This window comes from Ylistrum balloti, unplaced genomic scaffold, assembly GCF_031769215.1.
Source record: "Ylistrum balloti isolate Yb309-2 unplaced genomic scaffold, AGI_CSIRO_Ybal_v1 Utg369774, whole genome shotgun sequence".
Taxonomy (NCBI): domain Eukaryota; kingdom Metazoa; phylum Mollusca; class Bivalvia; order Pectinida; family Pectinidae; genus Ylistrum; species Ylistrum balloti.
In genome coordinates this window covers 145,284-170,625 of record NW_026781966.1, presented here as the reverse complement: position 1 = coordinate 170,625, position 25,342 = coordinate 145,284, and the positions used below count along the sequence as shown (strand labels likewise).

Here is a 25,342-nt window from a genome sequence, read left to right as displayed (position 1 = left end):
CAAATACACTGGGATCACAAAATGCTTGAAAATACAGGTAAAACATCAGTAAAGCATACGAAAGTCGATGATAAAAACCAATAAAAACAGCTTATACTTCTGGAGAAAACAGCGGCAACAAAACATATAATTATTCAGGTAAAAAAACACAGGTAAAGCCACAGAAAAATCCAACAGACATGCCATATAACCTTTTGAAATTATTCTTCCGCTCATTCAGTTGCAAGATTTGGGCAAATCGAGATACAACCTGCCTTACATACCTGTATACAAGGATACTGATCGTCTCGGATGACTGCATCTAACCATGCCACCTCTGACCGGGTTGTGTGCCAGTTTGCCAACACTAGTTAGATGAAAGAAAATGGAGAACAAAGGAAAAACAATTATAGTTTGTTCTATAAAAGAGCTACCTGTTACCTGTACAGATAAATTTACCGATAAATTTACCTGTATATAACATTTCTATATTTTCAAATTACTATGAAGTAAAAAGATGATATACATATGTATATAGAACTTTAGTTTCCTAAAATAAAAGTAAAAGAAATTAATATAGTTAAAAAAAGTGTTTTTAATTTCATCAAAATATTATACATTCATAATATATACTTACATTTTAAATAAACATATACACAAGTTAATTAAGTAGCACTACCAATATTAATTAACATAAAAAATACTAATATTGCGAATGATAAATACAAATAGCACTAATATCATTAATGTAATTGTATATTAAACATGTAACACAAAATAGCATTTAAAGTTATTAAATTATCATACTTTGAAGTATCACACTTTTAGTACACAGAGTCACTTGATAACACTTATTCGTCGCCTAGATATCATCTTCAGCTGTGCGAGTCTGTGTTCAGTGGTCCGGTATTTCTTGGCCCATGGTCTGTAAGATCCTCCTGTGCTGCGCTATATCCTGGTAATCTCGTTGACTGCCTGTATCTCCTGAAATATCCGGATGGGTTTAGTGGGAGGTTCACGTTGGCCATGGTCGTTTTCAACAAAGTGAAAAATGTGGTGTAGATCTGTGTCTTTCCTGGTAGTAGAGCGTAGACCAAAGGATACATGTGTCCGTCTATCTGTGCGTGTATTGAGTAAATCTGGTAGAAGAGTTTTGGGCAGGTGTAGAATGTTCCGTCACAGTAGATGGTAATAATAATATAATAACACATTTGTTCAATACAAAACCCTATCTATATCTATCATATGAAATACTAAATACAATTATTGTAAATAAACAAGACGATAGTAAATACAATAAATAAACATATCATTTTTATAAAATACTAAATAGAATTTATGTAAATGTACAATTTCTAAAATAAACCAACTATATTAGCCTATAATAACCACTGTAAAAGTCTATAGTCAAAATGTTTGCCCACTAAGTATCTCCCACAGGTAAACAGACATTTAACAGGTAACCCGTAATTTAGAAACTGACTTTAATCCCTTAAAATAACATACCAGATAATTGGTGTTGGCAAACTGGGAACACCCCCTCTGACCGATAATTGTAGCAGGAGCTTCTTCTTGGTTCATTTGTTTGTTATTTAATAGTCGAATTTCTACTTGATAATATTTGGTTCTAGTTTGGTGGTAAGATCTTCAAACAGACTTCTGTTAAACCAAAGGGAACATACCAAAGGGAACATACTCCTGTTATACCAAAGGGAACAGACTTCTGTTATACCGAAGGGAACATACTTCTGTTATACCAAAGGGAACAGACTTCTGTTATACCGAAGGGAACAGACTTCTGTTATACCAAAGGGAACATACTTCTTTTATATCAAAGGAAACATACTTCTGCTATACCAAAGGGAACAGACTTTTGCAGGGAACAGACTTCTGCTATACCAAATGGAACAGACTTCTGTTTAACCAAAGGGAACAGACTTCTGTTATACCACAGGGAACAGACTTCTGTTATACCAAAGGGAACAGACTTCTGTTATACCAAAGGGAACATACTTCTGTTATACCGAAGGGAGCAGACTTCTGTTATACCAAAGGGAACAGACTTGTGTTATACCGAAGGGAACAGACTTGTGTTATACCGAAGGGAACAGACTTCTGTTATACCGAAGGGAACATACTTCTGTTATACCAAAGGGAAAATACTTCTGTTATACTAAAGGGAATAGACTTCTGTTATACCAAAGGGAACAGACTTCTGTTATACCAAAGGGAACCGACTTCTGTTATACCAAAGGGAAAATACTTCTGTTATACTAAAGGGAACAGACTTCTGTTATACCAGAGGGAACATACTTCTGTTATACCAAAGGGAACAGACTTCTGTTATACCAAAGGGAACAGACTTCTGTTATACCAAAGGGAACAGACTTCTGCTATACCAAAGGGAACAGACTTCTGCTATACCAAAGGGAACAGACTTCTGCTATACCAAAGGGAACAGACTTCTGCTATACCAAAGGGAACAGACTTCTGCTATACCAAAGGGAACATACGAAAGTGAACAGACTTCTGTTATACCAAAGGGAACATACGAAAGTGAACAGACTTCTGCTATACCAAAGGGAACACACTTCTGTTATACCAAAGGGAACTGACTTCTGTTATACCAAAGGGAATATACCAAAGGGAACATACTTCTGTTTTACCAAAGGGAACTGACTTCTGTTATACAAAAGGAAACAGACTTCTGTTATACCAAAGGGAATAGACTTCTGTTATACCAAAGGGAACATTCTGTTATACCAAAGGGAACAGGGAACTTCTGTTATACCAAAGGGAACATACTTCTGTTATACCAAAGGGAACTTCTGTTATACCAAAGGGAATATACCAAAGGGAACAGACTTCTGTTATACCAAAGGGAACAGACTTCTGTTATACCAAAGGGAACAGACTTCTGTTATACCAAAGGGAACATACTTCTGTTATATCAAAGGGAACATACTTCTGTTATACCGAAGGGAACAGACTTATGTTATACCGAAGGGAACAGACTTATGTTATACCGAAGGGAACATACTTCTGTTATACCAAAGGGAACTGACTTCTGCTATACCAAATGGAACATACCTCTGTTATACCAAAGGGAACATACTTCTGTTATACCAAAGGGAACAGACTTCTGCTATACCAAAGGGAACAGACTTCTGTTATACCAAAGGGAACAGACTTCTATTATACCAAAGGGAACAGACTTCTGTTATACCAAAGGGAACTGACTTCTGTTATACCAAAGGGAAAATACTTCTGTTATATTAAAGGGAACAGACTTCTGTTATACCAAAGGGAACATACTTCTGTTTTACCAAAGGGAACAGACTTCTGTTATACCAAAGGGAACATACTTCTGTTATACCAAAGGGAACAGACTTCTGTTATACCAAAGGGAACAGACTTCTGTTATACCAAAGGGAACATACTTCTGTTATACCAAAGGGAACATACTTCTGTTATACCGAAGGGAACAGACTTATGTTATACCAAAGGGAACTGACTTCTGTTATACCAAAGGGAACATACTTCTGTTTTACCAAAGGGAACTGACTTCTGTTATACCAAAGGGAACATATTTCTGTTATACCAAAGGGAACAGACTTCTGTTATACCAAAGGGAACAGACTTCTGTTATACCAAAGGGAACATACTTCTGTTATACCAAAGGGAACAGACTTCTGTTATACCAAAGGGAACAGACTTCTGCTATACCAAAGGGAACAGACTTCTGCTATACCAAATGGAACATACTTCTGTTTTACCAAAGGGAACAGACTTCTGTTATACCAAAGGGAACATACTTCTGTTATACCAAAGGGAACAGACTTCTGTTATACCAAAGGGAACATACTTCTGTTTTACCAAAGGGAACTGACTTCTGTTATACCAAAGGGAACATATTTCTGTTTGACCAAAGGGAACAGACTTCTATTATACCAAAGGGAACAGACTTCTGTTATACCAAAGGGAACTGACTTCTGTTATACCAAAGGGAACCAAAGGGAACATACTTCTGATATACCAAATGGAACATACTTCTGTTTTACCAAAGGGAACATACTTCTGTTATACCAAAGGGAACAGACTTCTGTTATACCAAAGGGAACAGACTTCTGCTATACCAAAGGGAACATACTTCTGTTATACCAAAGGGAACAGACTTCTGTTATACCAAAGGGAACATACTTCTGTTATACCAAAGGGAACATACCAAAGGGAACAGACTTCTGTTATACCAAAGGGAACATACTTCTGTTTTACCAAAGGGAACAGACTTCTGTTATACCAAAGGGAACATACTTCTGTTATACCAAAGGGAACTGACTTCTGTTATACCAAAGGAAACAGACTTCTGTGATACCAAAGGGAATATACCAAAAGGAACAGACTTCTGTTATACCAAAGGGAACAGACTTCTGCTATACCAAAGGGAACAGACTTCTGTTATACCAAAGGGAACAGACTTCTGCTATACCAAAGGGAACAGGCTTCTGCTATACCAAAGGGAACAGACTTCTGTTATACCAAAGGGAACAGACTTCTGTTATACCAAAGGGAACATACTTCTGTTATATCAAAGGGAACATACTTCTGTTATATCAAAGGGAGCATACCAAAGGGAACAGACTTCTGTTATACCAAAGGGAACATACTTCTGTTATACCAAAGGGAACAGACTTCTGCTATACCAAAGGGAACAGACTTCTGTTATACCAAAGGGAACATACTTCTGTTTTACCAAAGGGAACTGACTTCTGTTATACCAAAGGGAACAGACTTCTGTTATACCAAAGGGAACATACCAAAGGGACAGACTTCTGCTATACCAAAGGGAACATACCTCTGTTATACCAAAGGGAACTGACTTCTGTTATACCAAAGGGAACAGACTTCTGCTATACCAAAGGGAACAGACTTCTGCTATACCAAAGGGAACAGACTTCTGTTATACCAAAGGGAACAGACTTCTGTTATACCAAAGGGAAAATACTTCTGTTATACCAAAGGGAAAATACTTCTGTTATACCGAAGGGAACAGACTTCTGTTATACCAAAGGGAACATACTTCTGATATACCAAAGGGAACATACTTCTGTTTTACCAAAGGGAACTGACTTCTGTTATACAAAAGGAAACAGACTTCTGTTATACCAAAGGGAATATACCAAAGGGAACAGACTTCTGTTATACCAAAGGGAACATACTTCTGTTTTACCAAAGGGAACAGACTTCTGTTATACCAAAGGGAACATACTTCTGTTTTACCAAAGGGAACTGACTTCTGTTATACCAAAGGGAACATACTTCTGTTATACCAAAGGGAACAGGGAACTTCTGTATACAAAAGGAAACAGACTTCTGTTATACCAAAGGGAATATACCAAAGGGAACAGACTTCTGTTATACCAAAGGGAACACACTTCTGTTATACCAAAGGGAACAGACTTCTGTTATACCAAAGGGAACAGACTTCTGTTATACCAAAGGGAACAGACTTCTGTTATACCAAAGGGAACATACTTCTGTTATACCAAAGGGAACAGACTTCTGTTATACCAAAGGGAACAGACTTCTGTTATACCAAAGGGAACAGACTTCTGCTATACCAAAGGGAACAGACTTCTGCTATACCAAAGGGAACAGACTTCTGTTATACCAAAGGGAACAGACTTCTGTTATACCAAAGGGAACATACTTCTGTTATACCAAAGGGAACATACTTCTGTTATACCAAAGGAAACAGACTTCTGTTATACCAAAGGGAACATACTTCTGTTATATCAAAGGGAACATACTTCTGTTATACCAAAGGGAACCCAAGGGGAACACACTTTGCGCCAATCTTGGCTGACATTTCGTTTGTTTTCATACGAGTCTAAATTTTTGTCGAATAGCTTATCAAATCACTTCCCTTTAAGTTATAGTGATGACGACCTGTTTTTAATTGCTACAGATTTTTTTGGTCGTGTATGAAATCAAGGACACGACTAGCTTCAATTTCCCTATTTTGAATTTTTCTTTATTTTAGATAGCAATATCTCTGCCTCTCCATCCAATGATATTTACATGTAACAGCTTATTCTATATTTCAAGGGCTTGTTCCCAGTATTACAATCTTTCCCTCAAAAACGTCAACAACTGATAGACAAATGGTGGATTTCGTCTAGGAGGCACCGATACTTCCGGAACACCTGGTCATATTCGCCTTGTACATCTGCATGAGTGTCCGTGTAAATTTTTCCTTTGTTCATATTTTGCCCTAGTTTTACTGAAATTGAGCATGGATTATGATTATGTAAATGATGTATTGAAAATGTTTGCTTATTTATGTTGACATGTGAATATTCTGTTATATCAAAGGCATACTTCTGTTACATGGGGATTTACACACTTTTTTGGCTGACATTTCAATTGTTTTCATATTGAAATTTTTGTCGAATAGCTTATCAAATCACTTCCCTTTAAGTTATGTTTTTAATTGCTACAGATTTTTTTGGTCGTGTATGAAATCAAGGACACGTATATATAACATGTCGGTATTTTTACATCAGATACAAGTCTTAGCGAATATCTATATATAACATGTCGGTATTTTTACATCAGATACAAGTATTAGCGAATATATTTATAACATGTCGGTATTTTTACATCAGACACAAGTCTTAGCGAATATATATAAAACATGTCGGTGTTTTTACATCAGACACAAGTCTTAGCGAATATATATATATCATGTCGGTATTTTTACAACAGAAACAAGTATTGGCGAAAATTTATATAACATGTCGGTATTTTTACATCAGATACAAGTCTTAACGAAAATTTATATAACATGTCGGTAGTTTTACATCAGACACAAGTCTTACAATATATATATATATATATATATATAACATGTCGGTAGTTTTACATCAGACACAAGTCTTAGCGAATATATATATATAACATGTCGGTATTTTTACATCAGACACAAGTCTTAGCGAATATCTATATAACATGTTGGTATTTTACATCAGACACAAGTCTTAACGAATATATATATATATATATAAAACAAGTCGGTATTTTTACATCAGACACAAGTCTTAACGAATATATATATATAACAAGTCGGTATTTTTACATCAGACACAAGTATTAACGAATATATATATATATAACATGTCGGTATTTTTACATCAGACACCAGTCTTAGCGAAAGTAACATGGACGATGCGGATGGTTGGTGAAATAATACAACATTTAGGAAGTAGGAAACTTAATGTTATTCTTGTCTGATATATAATTAGATGGTTATTCGTTTTTACCATTTGAACAGGCACTTTATTTCTGTGGATCTATTGGCCTAGCTTTAATGGTGGAGCGGCTAGTGGGGACGAACAGCACAGGGCTTTAGTTAATACCTACTTGTCGCTAGCCGCCTGCACTGTGATTACTTTTGCATTCTCGCTGTGTGTCGACAAAAATGCAAAGTTGGACATGGTGAGTGACGTAATGTAAATATTTTGGGATGAACTAAGAACATTTCTTTTTGACGTCAGAAGACAGATGATCGATTTTTTTAAAAATTTGATTCATACCTGATCTTTTTCCTCCACCCACAGAAAAGTTTTTTTCTTCTTGTTCAAGCAATCGAATTTTTTTCCATGAAATCAATATTCCGCTATCACTAATGTTGTTCATGTATTATTGAACTCGACAGAGAATACATGGACATTGACTGTAAATCAGACTATCAAGCCTTCAGCAGTTTTATTGTTCAATCTTTGTTTACCTGTCGTTGACGTTACGTAGATTTTTGCCTGATGACCTACGCCAAAATAATTGCTCCGCGTGGAAACATAGTTCCAAACTTCAACGGATATGACAAAGATTTCACGAATTTTCGAAAATGAACTTCGTCATTACAACTTATAAAATTACCTATTTCAATGTAAATTCAGAAAAGTAATTCTGTCAAATTACCGCACCTGCTAAAATAAGCTGTTTTCCGTCATTGCCGAGTACAACAAAAACATTATGTGGCAGGTGTATTCCGACAACGTCTCTGCCAGTTACAGGGTAATTTACTATTTTTTAATGGATAATTCTGTCTAGTAATGGCAGATGTATTATAGTAAATTTCTATTTTTCATCCTTAGTATTAAAATTACACCTAAATACTGCAAAATCTCAGAACTGTTTTAAACCAGACACTATTTTACTTGTAATTTATAACTTTATTTGTAACTACTGTTAAATTTATGTCATTAAACATCATAACTGTCATCTTACATTGATACAACAGAATTGGGACACAGGCTTTTGTTATGTAGAACATAGTGATGTACATTTGTTATCCCAGCTCATTCAATAAAAGTATGGATTTGTCTATCAGTTTTCTGTACACCCAATATAATAGCCACCGACATTCGGGAAAGATTTTATCACAAAGCCTGAAATTTAAAGATCACGTGTCTAGTCGAGTCAAAGAGCTGCAACGTATTGTGAAGGTCACCTTTAAAATTAGGTTCTGTTACCATGTGGACTCGTTCTCAACCTTTAGAGGAAATAGATACATCTACAGTTACAACGTTGTAACTGTATAGAAACCATCCTTTGTAACATGTGTAAAAGTATACAGGTCTACAGCCTCGGGAACCAGTTTACCTGATCGGTTCCAAAAATTCTGGAAAATAAAACTTGACAGTTGATCGATTTTATATTTATGATGCAACCATTTTATTTACAGAATTTTTCGAAATAATCAAATTGAGGTCAGGCATGTTGAGAACTTAATACGTTTCTACTGTGCGACATGTCGAGAAGAAGAAAAAAAAAAGTATTTTTACATTAACAATCGCGATCACAATGACGCCCTATCATAGTCGTACGAATACTCGGACTGTGTCGGGAATATTCGGATTGTGTCGGAAATACTCAGACTGGGTCGGGACTGTTGACTATTCACCAGATTGTTACGATTATTAGCATTTTTTCCCCTAGAAACAGTCGAGCGGTACAAAATCTATAGTTCAAACAAAGCAGATTCAATTAGCAATTGATATATAATGTATCAGCGGCATTCTAAAGATAAAAAAAATACGAGTTAAACATCAAGATGATGATGACGTCAGAATTGTTCAATCGTCAGGCTATATGTAATCGTCATTTTACTGAAATATAGTGTCGCTGATACATTTGTATCAGAGTTTTGGTGCATTATACTGACACGACAAAAGATAAAAGATGAAACAAGGAAGAAAGTACAGGTGAAGCAAAGAGACATTAGAAAACCTTGGATTAAGGAATGATTGAGAGGTCAAAGGTAAAGTGGGTTTAATGTGTGATTGGGGGGTCTATGGATAGAGGGGTTGGATGGTGATAGAGAGGTCTATTGTAAAGTGGGTTTAAAGAGTGATTGGGGATCTATGGGTAGTGGGGTTAGAGGGTGATTGAGAGATCCTTCGTAGAGCGGGGTTAGACGGGGATTGAGAGGTCTATTGTAAAGTGGGTTTAAAGAGTGATTTATGGTCTATGGTGTTGTGGGGTTAGATGGTGAATGAGAGGTCCATTGTAAAGTGGGTTTAATGTTTGATTGGGGGTCTAAGGTGTTGTGGGGTTAGATGGTGATTGGGGGTCTATAGGTAGTGGGGTAAGAGGGTGATTGGAGGTCTATTGTAAAGTGGGTTTAATGTGTGATTGGGGGTCTAAGGTGTTGTGGGGTTAGATGGTGATTGAGAGGTCCATTGTAAAGTGGGTTTAATGAGTGATTGGGAGTTTATCGGTAGTGGGGTTAGAGGGTGATTGGGGGTCTATGGGTAGTGGGCTTAATGTGTGATTGGGGGCCTATGGGTATTGCGGTTAGATGGGTATGGAGAGGTCTATTGTAAAGTGGGTTTAAAGAGTGATTTAGGGTCTATGGTGTTGTGGGGTTAGATGGCGAATGAGAGGTCCATTGTAAAGTGGGTTTAAAGAGTGATTGGGAGTCTATGGGTAGTGGGGTTAGAGGGTGATTGGGGGTTTATGGGTAGTGGGCTTAATGTGTGATTGGGGGCCTATGGGTATTGCGGTTAGATGGGTATGGAGAGGTCTATTGTAAAGTGGGTTTAAAGAGTGATTTAGGGTCTATGGTGTTGTGGGGTTAGATGGCGAATGAGAGGTCCATTGTAAAGTGGGTTTAAAGAGTGATTGGGAGTCTGTGGGTAGTGGGGTTAGAGGGTGATTGGGGGTCTATGGGTAGTGGGGTTGGAGGGTGATTGAGAGGTCTATTGTAAAGTGGGTTTAAAGAGTGATTTAGGGTCTATGGTGTTGTGGGGTTAGATGGTGAATGAGAGGTCCATTGAAAAGTGGGTTTAATGAGTGATTGGGAGTCTATGGGTAGTGGGGTTAGAGGGTGATTGGGGGTCTATGGGTAGTGGGTTTAATGTGTGATTGGGGTAAGACGGGGATTGAGAGGTCTATTGTAAAGTGGGTTTAAAGAGTGATTTAGGGTCTATGGTGTTGTGGGGTTAGATGGTGAATGAGAGGTCCATTGTAAAGTGAGTTTAATGAGTAATTGGGAGTCTATGGGCAGTGGGGTTAGAGGGTGATTGGGGGTCTATGGGTAGTGGGGTTAGAGGGTGATTGGGAGTCTATGGGTAAGGGGTTAGAGGGTGATTAGGAGTCTATGGGTAATGGGGTTTGAAGGTGATGGAGAGATCCTTGGTAGAGTGGGGTGAGGGGTTATTGCGGAGTTTATGTAACGTTTCTAATTGAATTAGATGTATGGATTCAGTACATGGGTAATACCATCAACGTGATGATAAACAGACAGGTCCTGTTACATGGTGTAAATCATGTAGAGAAAAATACAGCAGCAGCACAACAGGCCCTGGAGGACGCGCGGTTCACTGTCCCTGTTTAATTACCTTATTCATATTACCAGCATGTAATGTTGATATTTTTGTGTAGAGATCGCATTGATGTTGTAAATATCATCAACTGTGTACGTGACCAAGGTTTATGATGTCATCAATGAATTAATTATCATATGTTTGTCAAATTAAATGTGTTATTACTGATACTGGTGTTTACATATGAAAAACATTCTGAAACTCCTTAAATTACCATAAAATCGTCACCTTTCACCACAGCATTGGTCACGTGACATTGATATTAGAAAGAAGATGTTGTATAATGGCATGTGTTTACGATCACTTATACGTGTTGTTATAAATCCACGCCAAAACACGACACACTACATACATCAGAGAACTTTTGTTAACCATGTTCTATTGACTGAGAAATAAACAAGTTTTCAATTTACACTGAACAAAAGAACATGTCAGCCGAGATATTATGGATGGTACAAAAAATGTTAACAAAAAAAAAAAAGATAATAATAATGATCAATGCAACACTTTCCGAATCAAAAGGAATCACACAACTTTGAACTACTCAGAATTTGTACGGATATAATTTGAGTCCCAAATAATAAAAAATAAATTATGTATATGTATATCAGAAAGCATGTCTCGACTTTTAACTTAAAAAACCAAGGACATTCCAATTATTAAAATATGTTAATCAGGTCCACATCCAGAACGCTACATTGGCGGGGGGCGTGGCCGTAGGAACGACCGCCCACATGCCTCTAGACCCATGGGGAGCCATGCTGATTGGTTCTGTGGCGGGAGTACTCTCCGTCCTCGGATACAAATTTCTTACGGTTAGTTGTTGTTATGTAAATAACAATGTGTGTTTGTTTGATCAGTGGAGTTTAGGGTTTGTCGCCTTCAAAATATAAACCTACTGTTATATACAACCAGTAATACAGTATTATACGTCCCTGATACAACCTACATTTCTTTGTTCAATACATTTGAAACATACAAACATTGTAATTAAAATCCATTTGTTAACAAAAATAAATAGACAAATGAAAAAAAAAGAAAGAAAAAGTGTGTTTAAGTTTCCTTATAATTTCTCTATAATCCAGTGAATTCGAGTATGTCATATTTGCGTGTATTCATTAACTATGCGCGTGAAAAATCTATTGTGATTTCATTATATAGACAATGAAGATACGTTACGAAATGAAAATGACGCCAAAATGGATGCCAACAAATTGTTTTTTTATTCTAAATTTTTTAAAATATTGTACATTTTCTAAGATGTTTAGATTTAAGAATGTTTTCGTCGTGTTTTCTGATTTCTTATTTCAATCTAACACCACGGGAGAAATGGAGATAATAACTTCATTTATTCCATAATTCGCCAGATATATAGACTGATCTTTACAAATTTATTTGAAATCCTAGTTTTTATTCATCACCTTTACAATTAATCTTATATCCCCTAATATTTATTTATTTCAGCCCGTTATGGCGAGTAAACTAAAGATCCACGACACGTGTGGTGTTCACAACCTTCATGGAATGCCAGGAGTTCTGGCTGGAATAGCCGGCGCATGCGCTGCTGCGTTAGCAAACTATGACAAGTGGGGAGAAAGGTAGGTCACGTGGGGTAGATAACTACGAGTCTAAATATCGTTATTAATTATTTACAATGACGTTTAATATTTTATCATCAATTTAAGTAGTATATATATATATTATGTTTTGATGTTTATTTTTAGTTTGTTTGAGGTTTTTCCCGGGATCGCCCCGAAGTACAACACATCAGACTATGAACAGTATCATGACGCCTTACAGTCAGGGTGGAGTGCGGGGCTAGGACGAAGCCCTCACGAGCAGGGGGGATACCAATTTGCAGCCCTTGGTTTGACACTAGTCATAGCTATTGTAGGAGGTGCTTTGACTGGTAAGTATCACAATGCCTTTTCACCGCGAAAAGCATCATAAATCACCTGTATGTGATACAAACCTCGTAAAAAGAATATAGAATCCTGTAAGATATTACGAAGCTGTTTAATATGCATGACACATCAGTATGGTGATTATTGTGCTGTTTGATCATGTTTATGGTCTATACAAAATGTATAGACACCTTTTATTTCCTGACTTTCCTGATACCATTGCTGATAAACACGTAGCTGGCATGGAACCTTTTTGTTTGCTGGTATTCTCTATTCTATTCAGTGCACATGTATGTTTCCAAAATGTTTTATTTAGTTCAGAATGTTTCGCAGAGAAATTAGTTTGATTCATATAGCTTTTCTAAACGCAAGTGTCAGTATATCAACAATGTTGTCATATCTCTTCTGAGTTGTTGTGTTTCCGAGTGAATTTATCGATATAATCATAATCAATGGAGAAATAACAGCAGTACAGACAAGTGAATTTTTAAATTTTAGAGGCAATCTGCCCCTTTATCAAGACATAAATACTACGCTAAGTACATCACATACATAGAACATAAAACAAAAAGTTATAGAGTTAAATCGAGAGTGGTGGTGTAAATTTAGGTATCGGCCAATGGACACCGAAGGCCCTTTAGAACGGATAAAAAAACCATCCCAAGTTGTTGTGTGTAAGATGGTGATCAAAATGACAAAAATGTTGTATACAAATCTAAGTATGTTGTACACAAATCTAAGTATGTTGTACATAAATCTAGGTATGTTATACATCAATCTAAGTATGTTTTATATAAATCTAAGTATGTTTTGTACTGTAGACACTGAGTATATATGTGATCGCAACAAAAACAATTGCATGTTACACTTTAAGGAGAGTATATATATAGATGATGTTTATTGTTTACCAATAGGCCTTTTGCTGAGACTACCAGTGTGGGACAACCCTAAAGGAGACGTTTTATTTGACGATGGAGATTTCTTTATTGTTGCCGAGGAAGGTTTTCCCTCCTCTGGTGAATTCGGACTTAAAGACACCAAGGAAGATACTAGAATGTAAGGGCCACATTAAATAAAGAACAGAAAAAACCTCTATCGACTGTCCTTACAGCTTAAGGGGACAGACCCCCTCTCCCTCCCTCTACCGACTGTCCTTACAGCTTAAGGGGACAGACCCCCCCTCCCTCCCTCTATCGACTGTCCTTACAGCTTAAGGGGACAGACCCCCCTCCCTCCCTCTATCGACTGTCCTTACAGCTTAAGGGGACAGACTCCCACCTCCCTCCCTCTATCGACTGTCCTTACAGCTTAAGGGGACAGACCCCCCTCCCTCCCTCTAACGACTGTCCTTACAGCTTAAGGGGACAGACCCCCCCTCCCTCCCTCTATCGACTGTCCTTACAGCTTAAGGGGACAGACCCCCCCCTCCCTCCCTCTATCGACTGTCCTTACAGCTTAAGGGGACAGACCCCCACCTCCCTCCCTCTATCGACTGACCTTACAGCTTTAGGAGACAGACTCCCTCCCTCTGTCGACTGTCCTTACAACTTTAGGGGACAGACTCACTCCCTCTATCGACTGTCCTTACAACTTTAGGGGACAGAAAAAACCCTCCCACTATCGACTGTCCTTACAACTTTGAGGACAGACTCCCTCCCTCTATCGACTGTCCTTACAACTTAAGGGGCAGACCCCCTCCCTCTGTCGACTGTCCTTACAGCTTTAGGAGACAGACTCACTCCCTCTATCGACTGCCCTTACAACTTTAGGGGACAGAAAAAACCCTCCCTTTATCGACTGGTCTTACAGCTTAAGGGGACAGACCCCCCTCCCTCCCTCTTTCGACTGTCCTTACAACTTTAGGGGACAGACTCCCTCCCACTATCGACTGTCCTTACAACTTTAGGGGACAGAAAAACACCCTCCCTCTATCGACTGTCCTTACAGCTTTAGGAGATAGACTCCCTCCCTCTATCGACTGTCCTTACAACTTTAGGTGACAGAAAAAACCCTCCCTCTATCGACTGTCCTTACAACTTAAGGGGACAGACCCCCTCCCTCCCTCTATCGACTGTCCTTACAGCTTTAGGAGATAGACTTCCTCCCTCTATCGACTGTCCTTACAACTTTAGGGGACAGAAAAAACCCTCCCTCTATCGACTGTCCTTACAGCTTTAGGAGATAGACTCCCTCCCTCTATCGACTGTCCTTACAACTTTAGGGGACAGAAAAAACCCTCCCTCTATCGACTGTCCTTACAACTTAAGGGGACAGACCCCCTCCCTCCCTCTATCGACTGTACTTACAGCTTTAGGAGATAGACTCCTTCCCTCTATCGACTGTCCTTACAACTTTAGGGGACAGAAAAAACCCTCCCTCTATCGACTGTCCTTACAGCTTAAGGGGACAGACCCCCTCCCTCCCTCTATCGACTGTCCTTACAACTTTAGGGGACAGAAAAAACCCTCCCTCTATCGACTGTCCTTACAACTTAAGGGGACAGACCCCCTCCCTCCCTCTATCGACTGTCCTTACAGCTTTAGGAGATAGACTCCCTCCCTCTATCGACTGTCCTTACAACTTTAGGGGACAGAAAAAACCCTCCCTCTATCGACTGTCCTTACAGCTTTAGGAGATAGACTCCCTCCCTCTATCGACTGTCCTTACAACTTTAGGGGACAGAAAAAACCCTCCCTCTACCGACTGTCCTTACAACTTTGGGGACAGACTCCCTCCCTCTATCGACTGTCCTTACAATTTTAGATGACAGACTCCCTCCCTCTATCGACTGTCCTTACAGCTTAAGGGGACATACCCCCTCCCTCCCTCTATCGACTGTCCTTACAACTTTGGGGACAGACTCCCTCCATCTATCGACTGTCCTTACAACTTTAGGGTACAGAAAAAACCCTCCCTCTATCGACTGTCCTTACAACTTTAGGGGACAGACTCCCTCCCTCTATCGACTGTCCTTACAATTTTAGATGACAGACTCCCTCCCACTATCGACTGTCCTTACAACTTTAGACGACAGAAAAACACCCTCCCTCTATCTACTGTCCTTACAACTTTAGGGGACAGACCCCCTCCCTCTGTCCACTACCCTAACATATCTAAGGACGGCGGCTCTCCCTTCCTCTGTTTGTTAACACATGTTATATATAGTTATACATTTGAGAACAAAAGCATAATAACATATATATTATTCCATTGTTTTGTATCTAATGCAGGGATATGTAATTGTTTACTTACACTATTTTTGATACGTGTTTTTACTGATGTTTGGTACCGCCATTTTGTTGACGATATATTTTTGACCAAATCGTTATTTTTAACATGACAAAAGTATTAGGAAACCATGTGCTGTTTTGTTGTATTTTTCCCACTTCCTGGAGATTTTTCATTTTATTAAAGTTCGCGCTGTCTACAGTGTTTCAGTTGGTTGTAACGACAGTGATATAACTGGTTAACTAAATAGCCATTTAAGTATGATCACGATAATTAGAGAAATATCTATCACTTTTATCATCCAGTTATTTGGGTTTTATAACGTAGGTCAGTACGATAAATATCACCAAGTTTACATAAAAGATTTCCGGATATGATAGACTTAACCTGATTAACCAACAATAAACAACACCATGATAAAATGGTTATTTATTTATAAAATATATCATTGTTTTTCAATGTGCACATCACTGTCTGATGGAAGCTAAGAACTTAACTGAAAGTATTCGTAACTGATTTTTATTTTTTTTTTATACTTTCAGTTGAATAATATACTTTATGCATAATAAGTTTTTTATCGTTCGGCCATATATATATATATATATCAGAACTGATGTTTACTACGTTTAAAGACAACAATACAGTCACGTCCATAGATTTGTGTAATTGTACCGAGTCTGCAATACACAGGAGATTTTCATTTATCCTATTCTGTATGAATCATATGTTAGAAATTCTTACAAACCTCCTTACTATATATACGTCACTTCAAATCTCAAGGTGTATTTACAAATAGCTTTTACAATTAACACATAATGTGCATCATCTTATTTTCATAAATTCTGGATTAAATCAAATTACTTAGATCATGTAATACCGTCTTTTACTTAAAGTTTAATTATGCAAATATGATTCAGTAAGCATATATGTCCGCAAATAACAAAAAGAAAGCTATTTGTGAATGACAAATACTGTATACAAGACATAGATTAGGAATCGGTTTCCTTTTTTCAATAATTAAATGATTTTGGCAACTTTTAGGGAATGAAGACTGGGTATATTAAGATCAGCCTGTAATATCTTGTAGACAGAGAGATGCCTAGGCTGGTTTTTTTAACCATATATTGAGAATTTCTTCGGCAAAGAATTTTTATGAAACTATTTAATAAATGATGCTTGTGGATCATCTGGTATAAAATACTCAGAGACTGTAATATCAATATAAAATATTTTACCATTAAAATATTCTCCATTTTTGGAGATGGCTTAATATAAGATTTATAATCTTGTTGCCAGATCCATTTTCAATTTCATAATTTGTGTATGTGTATGTTGTAAATGAAAATCTGAAAATAAAATATTGTTAAACCAAATATTTGACACACAGAAAGAACCGTATGATTTGTGTACTGTGCAATTATTCCAAGGTTCATAAAAAGCCTTTCTGCATCTATCTTATCGTTTTCGTTTCAGTCACTTAATGGAAAACGAGTAGACAGATGTTGTAAGTGTTTTCTAAAGGTTGCCTGGGTTGGTGTGATTTACGTGGTTTTTTGACATCACAACATCGAATCATCGAATTATGACTCAAGTAAGTTCCAAGTGTCAAAACGAAACGTTTGCATGAAGGCTTTAGATACAGTAAACATACTTCATACTATATAAAACAGAAATAAAGAATAAACAAAGGACATACAATACAAAGTGTCTGAATACATCACTTTATTCCTCCCGATTTCGTACAGAACGAGTGGGTTAGTGGTAAATGCGAGGTAACTCTCCCTCATATGTATACCAGAAACGGACATACATGTAAACCGTTTTGCGCAATATTCCCGATTTAATGACTGCATCAAGAAATCAACAATTAAATTGACTTATTAATTTAAATAATGTATATAAAAAAGACACACATGTACCTTATCAAAGATTGTACAAAAGTGTAAAAAAAATCCTAACATCAGGCTTCTACAAGGTATATACATGGGAGACAACTCCTCAGAGCTTAGTTGGTAATTTCAGTGGACTGTTCTATACGAACCAGTCAGATCACGTGTACATAAACGTCCCCACCTTTTGCCCTCACGACCATAATGTCGTGCGTTCTGACACAGATGTACCCGTAGGTCCCAGCATACCTGTAATGGCACACATTTTGCCCTCACCACCATACGAACGTGCGTCCTGACACAGACGTACCCGTCCGTCCCAGCATACCTGTAGGCCCACTGGCACACATTTTGCCCTCAATACCATACGATCGTGCGTCCTGACACAGATGTCAGTCCGTCCCAGCATCCCTATACGTTCACAGCTTGGTAGCCCCGCCTTTCACACCCCTGTACACTCACGCGCACGCAATTACACGCCACTTGTAAAACCTAAAGAAACAGCGTTATTCACCCTGTTTATACATCGCTGCAGTAATCGGTGACGAGACATGTTCAGTACTTCTGCTTTGTTTCGTTTTGATGTTTGGAACTGACTTCTCATTATCTTAACACTTCTTTGTATTTTTACATTAGATGGATACATGTTATGCCAAAACGTATGTGGATGGTGACAGGCAAATCTTATTAGCTGGAGTAGGTTTGTTAACTGATATAGAAAAAATATTGATAATATAGGTATATATATATATTATACTACATTCAGGTAGATAAACATTGAACATAAAATGGTAATCTTTATTAATCTTATTAATTTCGTAAAACGTAAAGTATGTTATGGAATATAGTAATTTGTGGACAAGACGTAAAATATCTTCCATTGATACGCTCCTGTTTTTAATTTGTCGTTAAAGTACAGTAAAAATCGGTAAATTAAGGCAAAATGACGAATTGATAAAATATTAAAAAGATAAACTCTAATAAACTACTTTAAAGTATTCGGAACTTCGTTAAAAGAATTAACAGCTATGGATATGGTGGCGGGAGGTACTATTTTACCAGTAATTCTGAAGAGTAAAGCTGTACAAATTACGAGAGTAAGTACATAAATGTCAGTAATGATACATTCAATGTTAGTTCTGAGTACGTTAATACAGGCTAGTTAATGGGTGTATATGACCAAGGATTTAGCTAGAGTAAACAGCAGCATGCTGTACAATACTTCATTGTCTAATTATACTGAATCTATTTCTAAATCTCTTTAGAATTGTGCTATTTTCTTGAGTGTATCTTCTAATCATAAAAACTGCGATATATACAGAAATGGACCTTGTGAATTTCATGCCAAATGAAAAATTTGTTTTTTAAGAGAGACGATTTGAGAATAAATTTATAATTTACGAACTGTCAACAGCAGAAGTACTAGACAACCAACATTCTTGCATTTTTCAAATTATTCATTAATTATCATACGTAAATTGAATCGATTTTATAGTATCACATATATATATATATATGTAGAGAGTATTTGTGTAAACAAATCATAGTTATGTCAATATATTTCATTTGAGTATATTTGTATTAGTGGAATGTGCTGCTAAGTTCTGAAAATGTTAACTGGATAAATGAGATCATACCATACCCTGATATGTTAATATATGTGTGTACAATCAATAGTTTTATTAAACACTGTTTTATAAATTGATAAAACACATTGTTGTTATTACAACGAGTAGGAGTCGGAGATAGGAGATGGATGGGCTTGTGTGTTGTAACTCTGACTGATGTGTGCTTCGTAGAGCGTTTTGTACTGATTTTTTTTGTATTTTATTTGTTTTTTTTGTTTATTGTTTTGTGAGGTTGATATGACGGGTTTGCTTCTTTACTAAGACTATCTTCGTATTCAGCCTAATACCCATACACACCTCTCGGTCCTCGTCGGACACAAACATTGCTTGAGTTCCCAGTAAGAACGGGTCAATAGGGCCTGTATCGCTTCCCTCGATCTTAAAGTCTAGCAATGCTATGTATGGCTATATGATAGGTATTTCCAAATCACAGCACAGTCACTAAAACTCTCTGGCTGGGCAAGATCAATGGCAAAATTTATATATGGAAATGCCTAGCAACGCTATATATAGTTTATGGGTGGGGATCTCAACTGTTTCAAAAATATAATTCATTTCCCCTGTTGAGCCCCTCTCTTCCTGGTCCAGGTCCTCAAGATCCACCATTTATACAAATCTGTCTTCCATTCATCTAAACTTGCTTCAAAGCAAACTTGGGAATATCATTATTCATTCATGACTAATAGGATGGTATACAAAACAAGTTGACGGACCGACGGATGGACTCTGCACGGACGATGGACGCCTCGCTATAACATAAGCTCAACGTTCATTCGGACCAGTTGAGCTTACAAACCAAAATTAAATAAATAAAAAAAAAATAGATGAGGGATTGATTTGCTGTTAATGCGCAGGTCTATGTTCAATGTGAAAAAAAGCGAACTTCGCCATCTAAACTGAGTCAAATTCCAAAATCGTTGAAACTGAAAACGTACATTTATTTATAAACAAAACAAAAATACATTGATCGACATTAAAATGTACAAAGAGGAGAATACGAGATATTCCGGAAGTGTCAACATTTTATACTTCATCAACAACACTCGCTACATATAAAGGTACGTTATCAATGGAGAAGAAACACTAGTGTACTCGCAGTGTAGCCATCAGACATACAAACAAACATCCCACACATCTAACTTTATATCACACAACATAACCATCAGACATACTAACATCCAACACATCTAACTTTATATCACACAACGTAACCATCAGACATACTAACATCCCACACATCTAACTTTATATCACACAACATAACCATCAGACATACTAACATCCCACACATCTAACTTTATATCACAAAGTGTAGCCATCAGACACACTAACATCCCACACATCTAACTTTATATCACACAGCGTAACCATCAGACATACTAACATCCCACACATCTAACTTTATATCACACAACGTAACCATCAGACATACTAACAAACATCCCACACATCTAACTTTATATCACACAGTGTAACCATCAGACATACTAACAAACATCCCACACATCTAACTTTATATCACACAACATAACCATCAGACATACTAACAAACATCCCACACATCTAACTTTATATCACACAGCGTAACCATCAGACATAGTAACAAACATCCCACACATCTAACTTTCTACACACAACGTAACCATCAGACATACTAACAAACATCCCACACATCTAACTTTATATCACACAACGTAACCATCAGACATACTAACATCCCACATATCTAACTTTATATCACACAACATAACCATCAGACATACTAACAAACATCCCACACATCTAACTTTATATCACACAACGTAACCATCAGACATACTAACAAACATCCCACACATCTAACTTTATATCACACAACATAACCATCAGACATACTAACAAACATCCAACACATCTAACTTTATATCACACAACATAACCATCAGGCATACTAACAAACATCACACACATCTAACTTTATATCACACAACGTAACCATCAGACATACTAACAAACATCCCACACATCTAACTTTATATCACACAACATAACCATCAGACATACTAACAAACATCCCACACATCTAACTTTATATCACACAACATAACCATCAGACATACTAACAAACATCCCACACATCTAACTTTATATCACACAACATAACCATCAGACATACTAACAAACATCCCACACATCTAACTTTATATCACACAACATAACCATCAGACATACTAACAAACATCCCACACATCTAACTTTATATCACACAACGTAACCATCAGACATACTAACAAACATCCCACACATCTAACTTTATATCACACAACATAACCATCAGACATACTAACAAACATCCAACACATCTAACTTTATATCACACAACATAACCATCAGGCATACTAACAAACATCCCACACATCTAACTTTATATCACACAACGTAACCATCAGACATACTAACAAACATCCCACACATCTAACTTTATATCACACAACATAACCATCAGACATACTAACATCCAACACATCTAACTTTATATCACACAACGTAACCATCAGACATAGTAACAAACATCCCACACATCTAACTTTATATCACACAACGTAACCATCAGACATACTAACAAACATCCCACACATCTAACTTTATATCACACAACATAACCATCAGACATACTAACAAACATCCCACACATCTAACTTTATATCACACAACGTAACCATCAGACATACTAACAAACATCCCACACATCTAACTTTATATCACACAACATAACCATCAGACATACTAACAAACATCCCACACATCTAACTTTATATCACACAACATAACCATCAGACATACTAACAAACATCCCACACATCTAACTTTATATCACACAACATAACCATCAGACATACTAACAAACATCCCACACATCTAACTTTATATCACACAACGTAACCATCAGACATACTAACAAACATCCCACACATCTAACTTTATATCACACAACATAACCATCAGACATACTAACAAACATCCAACACATCTAACTTTATATCACACAGCGTAACCATCAGACATACTAACAAACATCCCACACATCTAACTTTATATCACACAGCGTAACCATCAGACATACTAACAAACATCCCACACATCTAACTTTATATCACACAACGTAACCATCAGACATACTAACAAACATCACACACATCTAACTTTATATCACACAACATAACCATCAGACATACTAACATCCCACATATCTAACTTTATATCACACAACGTAACCATCAGACATACTAACATCCAACACATCTAACTTTATATCACACAGCGTAACCATCAGACATACTAACAAACATCCCACACATCTAACTTTATATCACACAACGTAACCATCAGACATACTAACAAACATCACACACATCTAACTTTATATCACACAACGTAACCATCAGACATACTAACAAACATCACACACATCTAACTTGATATCACACAACGTAACCATCAGACATACTAACAAACATCCCACACATCCAACTTCATATTTCATATCACACAACTTAACTATGACATATATTACCCAACATCCAACACATCTTATTGCATAATGGAATGAATTGAACACTTTCCAAAGACAAGCGGAATTTAAGTAAAAAAATCAATTTTTAAACATTATTTTTGAGGAAAAAATAGACCTCATGCAAAACAGGTCAAGAACAAGAGCTAACAGGAAGTCCATAACGAATTGGCGAAAGTAACATAACCACAATAAGGGTTTACCTTTTTTTAAAATACAATCGTTAACATTTTTTGAAGTTTTAACTTTTGGTAAACATGATGAATTATGACTTCCTCGCAGCATCTCCAAAAATGTATCAGTATTTCTAGCTACTCTACATTCGTCACAATGAATCCATTGCTATTTAGAGATCGTTACGTAAATAAGATAAAGATATAAAAACACAACGTGTAAATTCAAATTTCTTTGACTTTTCCGCAAGTCCGATTGTTTTACAACAATTTACAACCATCAATAATACAATACTGTGGAGAGTGCTACACCTTTAATTTCACGTTAAATACAATGAAATTATCTGTAAATATGTAAGTAACACAGAACATCGTAGAAAAGACGAATGTTGTACGAAGAGAATATATACATGAAATCTATCAAAAGCGAAATGTCGAGCTGTTTTGCCATGGCAACCCAAACCATTAAATTTTATGAAAATATCAGAAATTTGTTGATACAAACATCAAGAAAATACCAACATGTGAAAATAATCATAATTTAAACTCAATGTCCATAAAACAAGAGGAAATATGAAGAAAACAAAGATTTACACGGAGCTCCTGAAAAAGTACATGAACAATAAAACCATATGTTCTGGAAAAGTAAGGGTCTTCTATTTGATGGAAAACACCCGCAATGTCACCCTTGATCAATTCAAGTAAGTTATGTCACGTTCTCAAATGAGAACAAGGTATACAACAACGGAACCAACAGGCAAACGTTAACAAGCATCAAATGCGTTCAGCTTCGCACAAAGAAATATAATGGTTCTCAATGAGATCACTATGACGACCATTGAAACATTGTATATAAGCTATAGTGATGGTATGATTTCCCATTGTTGATGTTGTCTTTGCAGAGGAACTCACCAATTCTGATGTGATCGACGGGAAGTGAAGCTAAGATAAAACACACGGATTTTGTATCACAGCGATTTTCATTTCAAATAGCAATCATGTAAACATATCCACTTCTACCTATTAATTACATATACGTGTGATATTTGACAAAAACCTGTCTAACATATACTTATCTTATGGAAAATATATTTATCAAATTTTTGAAAATGGCAATTTGCAGATTATAGAAAAGCAGACATTAGGCATTCTTATATGTAAAGAGTTTATTGTTATTTCAATGTCTCTACTGGTGTTATAACTCGGGTTAGTATTCTTACGCTCAACCAGTTGAACAGAAGAGAAGGTCTCCAAGTGCTATATTGCAGATAGTAGGAACACTGTTACAAACGAATATTTAGAATCAGAAACAGTTAAGCCAAGTAATTAAATAAACCAGACATCACGATTGATTATTGTTCATATATGTACTTGTAAACAGTCATATATATTTATACAAGATACTTAAGAAAACATCATACTGTTATTCATTAAATTGTTTGTCATTGATGGGAGTATCCAGTGCTTATTTGTTGAGGGCAGAGAGTTATCATTTCCGCTGAGTAAGAATGTAAACTTATCGGTAAACAACAGGGAGCATATTTTCCTTGCACCCTTTTAGGATATTTTTTTTCCATATTTTGCCCGAATTTTATTGAATTAGAGTTTAGATTATGATTATGTAGACATGTTGGTATTTTGTTGTTTCTGCCCGAGTGTTATTGAATTTGAGTTTGGATTATGATTATGAATATATGTTGGTATTTTCGTTATGACTGTAGTCAAAGAAAATGCACGGGGTCATAATGATATATATGCCACGTTTTATGATAAAGATAATCTTTCAATGTACAAAAAGAGTATATCAATAGAAATGCTGAATTAGACAACATTTTACTGCTGTTCTGTCCTGTTAGGACATCTTAACTTTGCTGAAGGACGAAATAGTTAAAATCGAGGTGGCAGTGGGGTAAAATTAAAGAGGTCGACAAAACTGTCAAAACCTAGACCGGGATGTTATTTCAAAATAACATCAGATACATATGTATATCGGTGAGTCCATCTTAACCGGGTTAAGTTCTCTGTAAACAAGAAACTAGATCCACGTGAGATATGCACATTGATACCAGACAAGGGAGATCAGATTCCTGGTTAAGAACATG

At 36.6% G+C, this 25,342-nt stretch overlaps 1 protein-coding gene across 1 annotated transcript in view; it reads left to right on the top strand.

The window, feature by feature from the left end:
* The window catches only part of LOC132544014 (ammonium transporter Rh type A-like), a 32,841-nt gene extending 13,270 nt beyond the window's left edge, over nucleotides 1-19,571 (top strand). Inside the window, exons 5-10 of the mRNA XM_060207573.1 lie at nucleotides 7,313-7,476; nucleotides 11,546-11,683; nucleotides 12,333-12,466; nucleotides 12,593-12,777; nucleotides 13,687-13,828; nucleotides 17,474-19,571. Coding sequence (XP_060063556.1) covers nucleotides 7,313-7,476; nucleotides 11,546-11,683; nucleotides 12,333-12,466; nucleotides 12,593-12,777; nucleotides 13,687-13,828; nucleotides 17,474-17,495 — 785 coding nt within the window. The 3' untranslated portion in view covers nucleotides 17,496-19,571. The remainder of the gene's footprint in view (nucleotides 1-7,312; nucleotides 7,477-11,545; nucleotides 11,684-12,332; nucleotides 12,467-12,592; nucleotides 12,778-13,686; nucleotides 13,829-17,473) is intronic.
* Nucleotides 19,572-25,342: the final 5,771 nt, after the last annotated feature.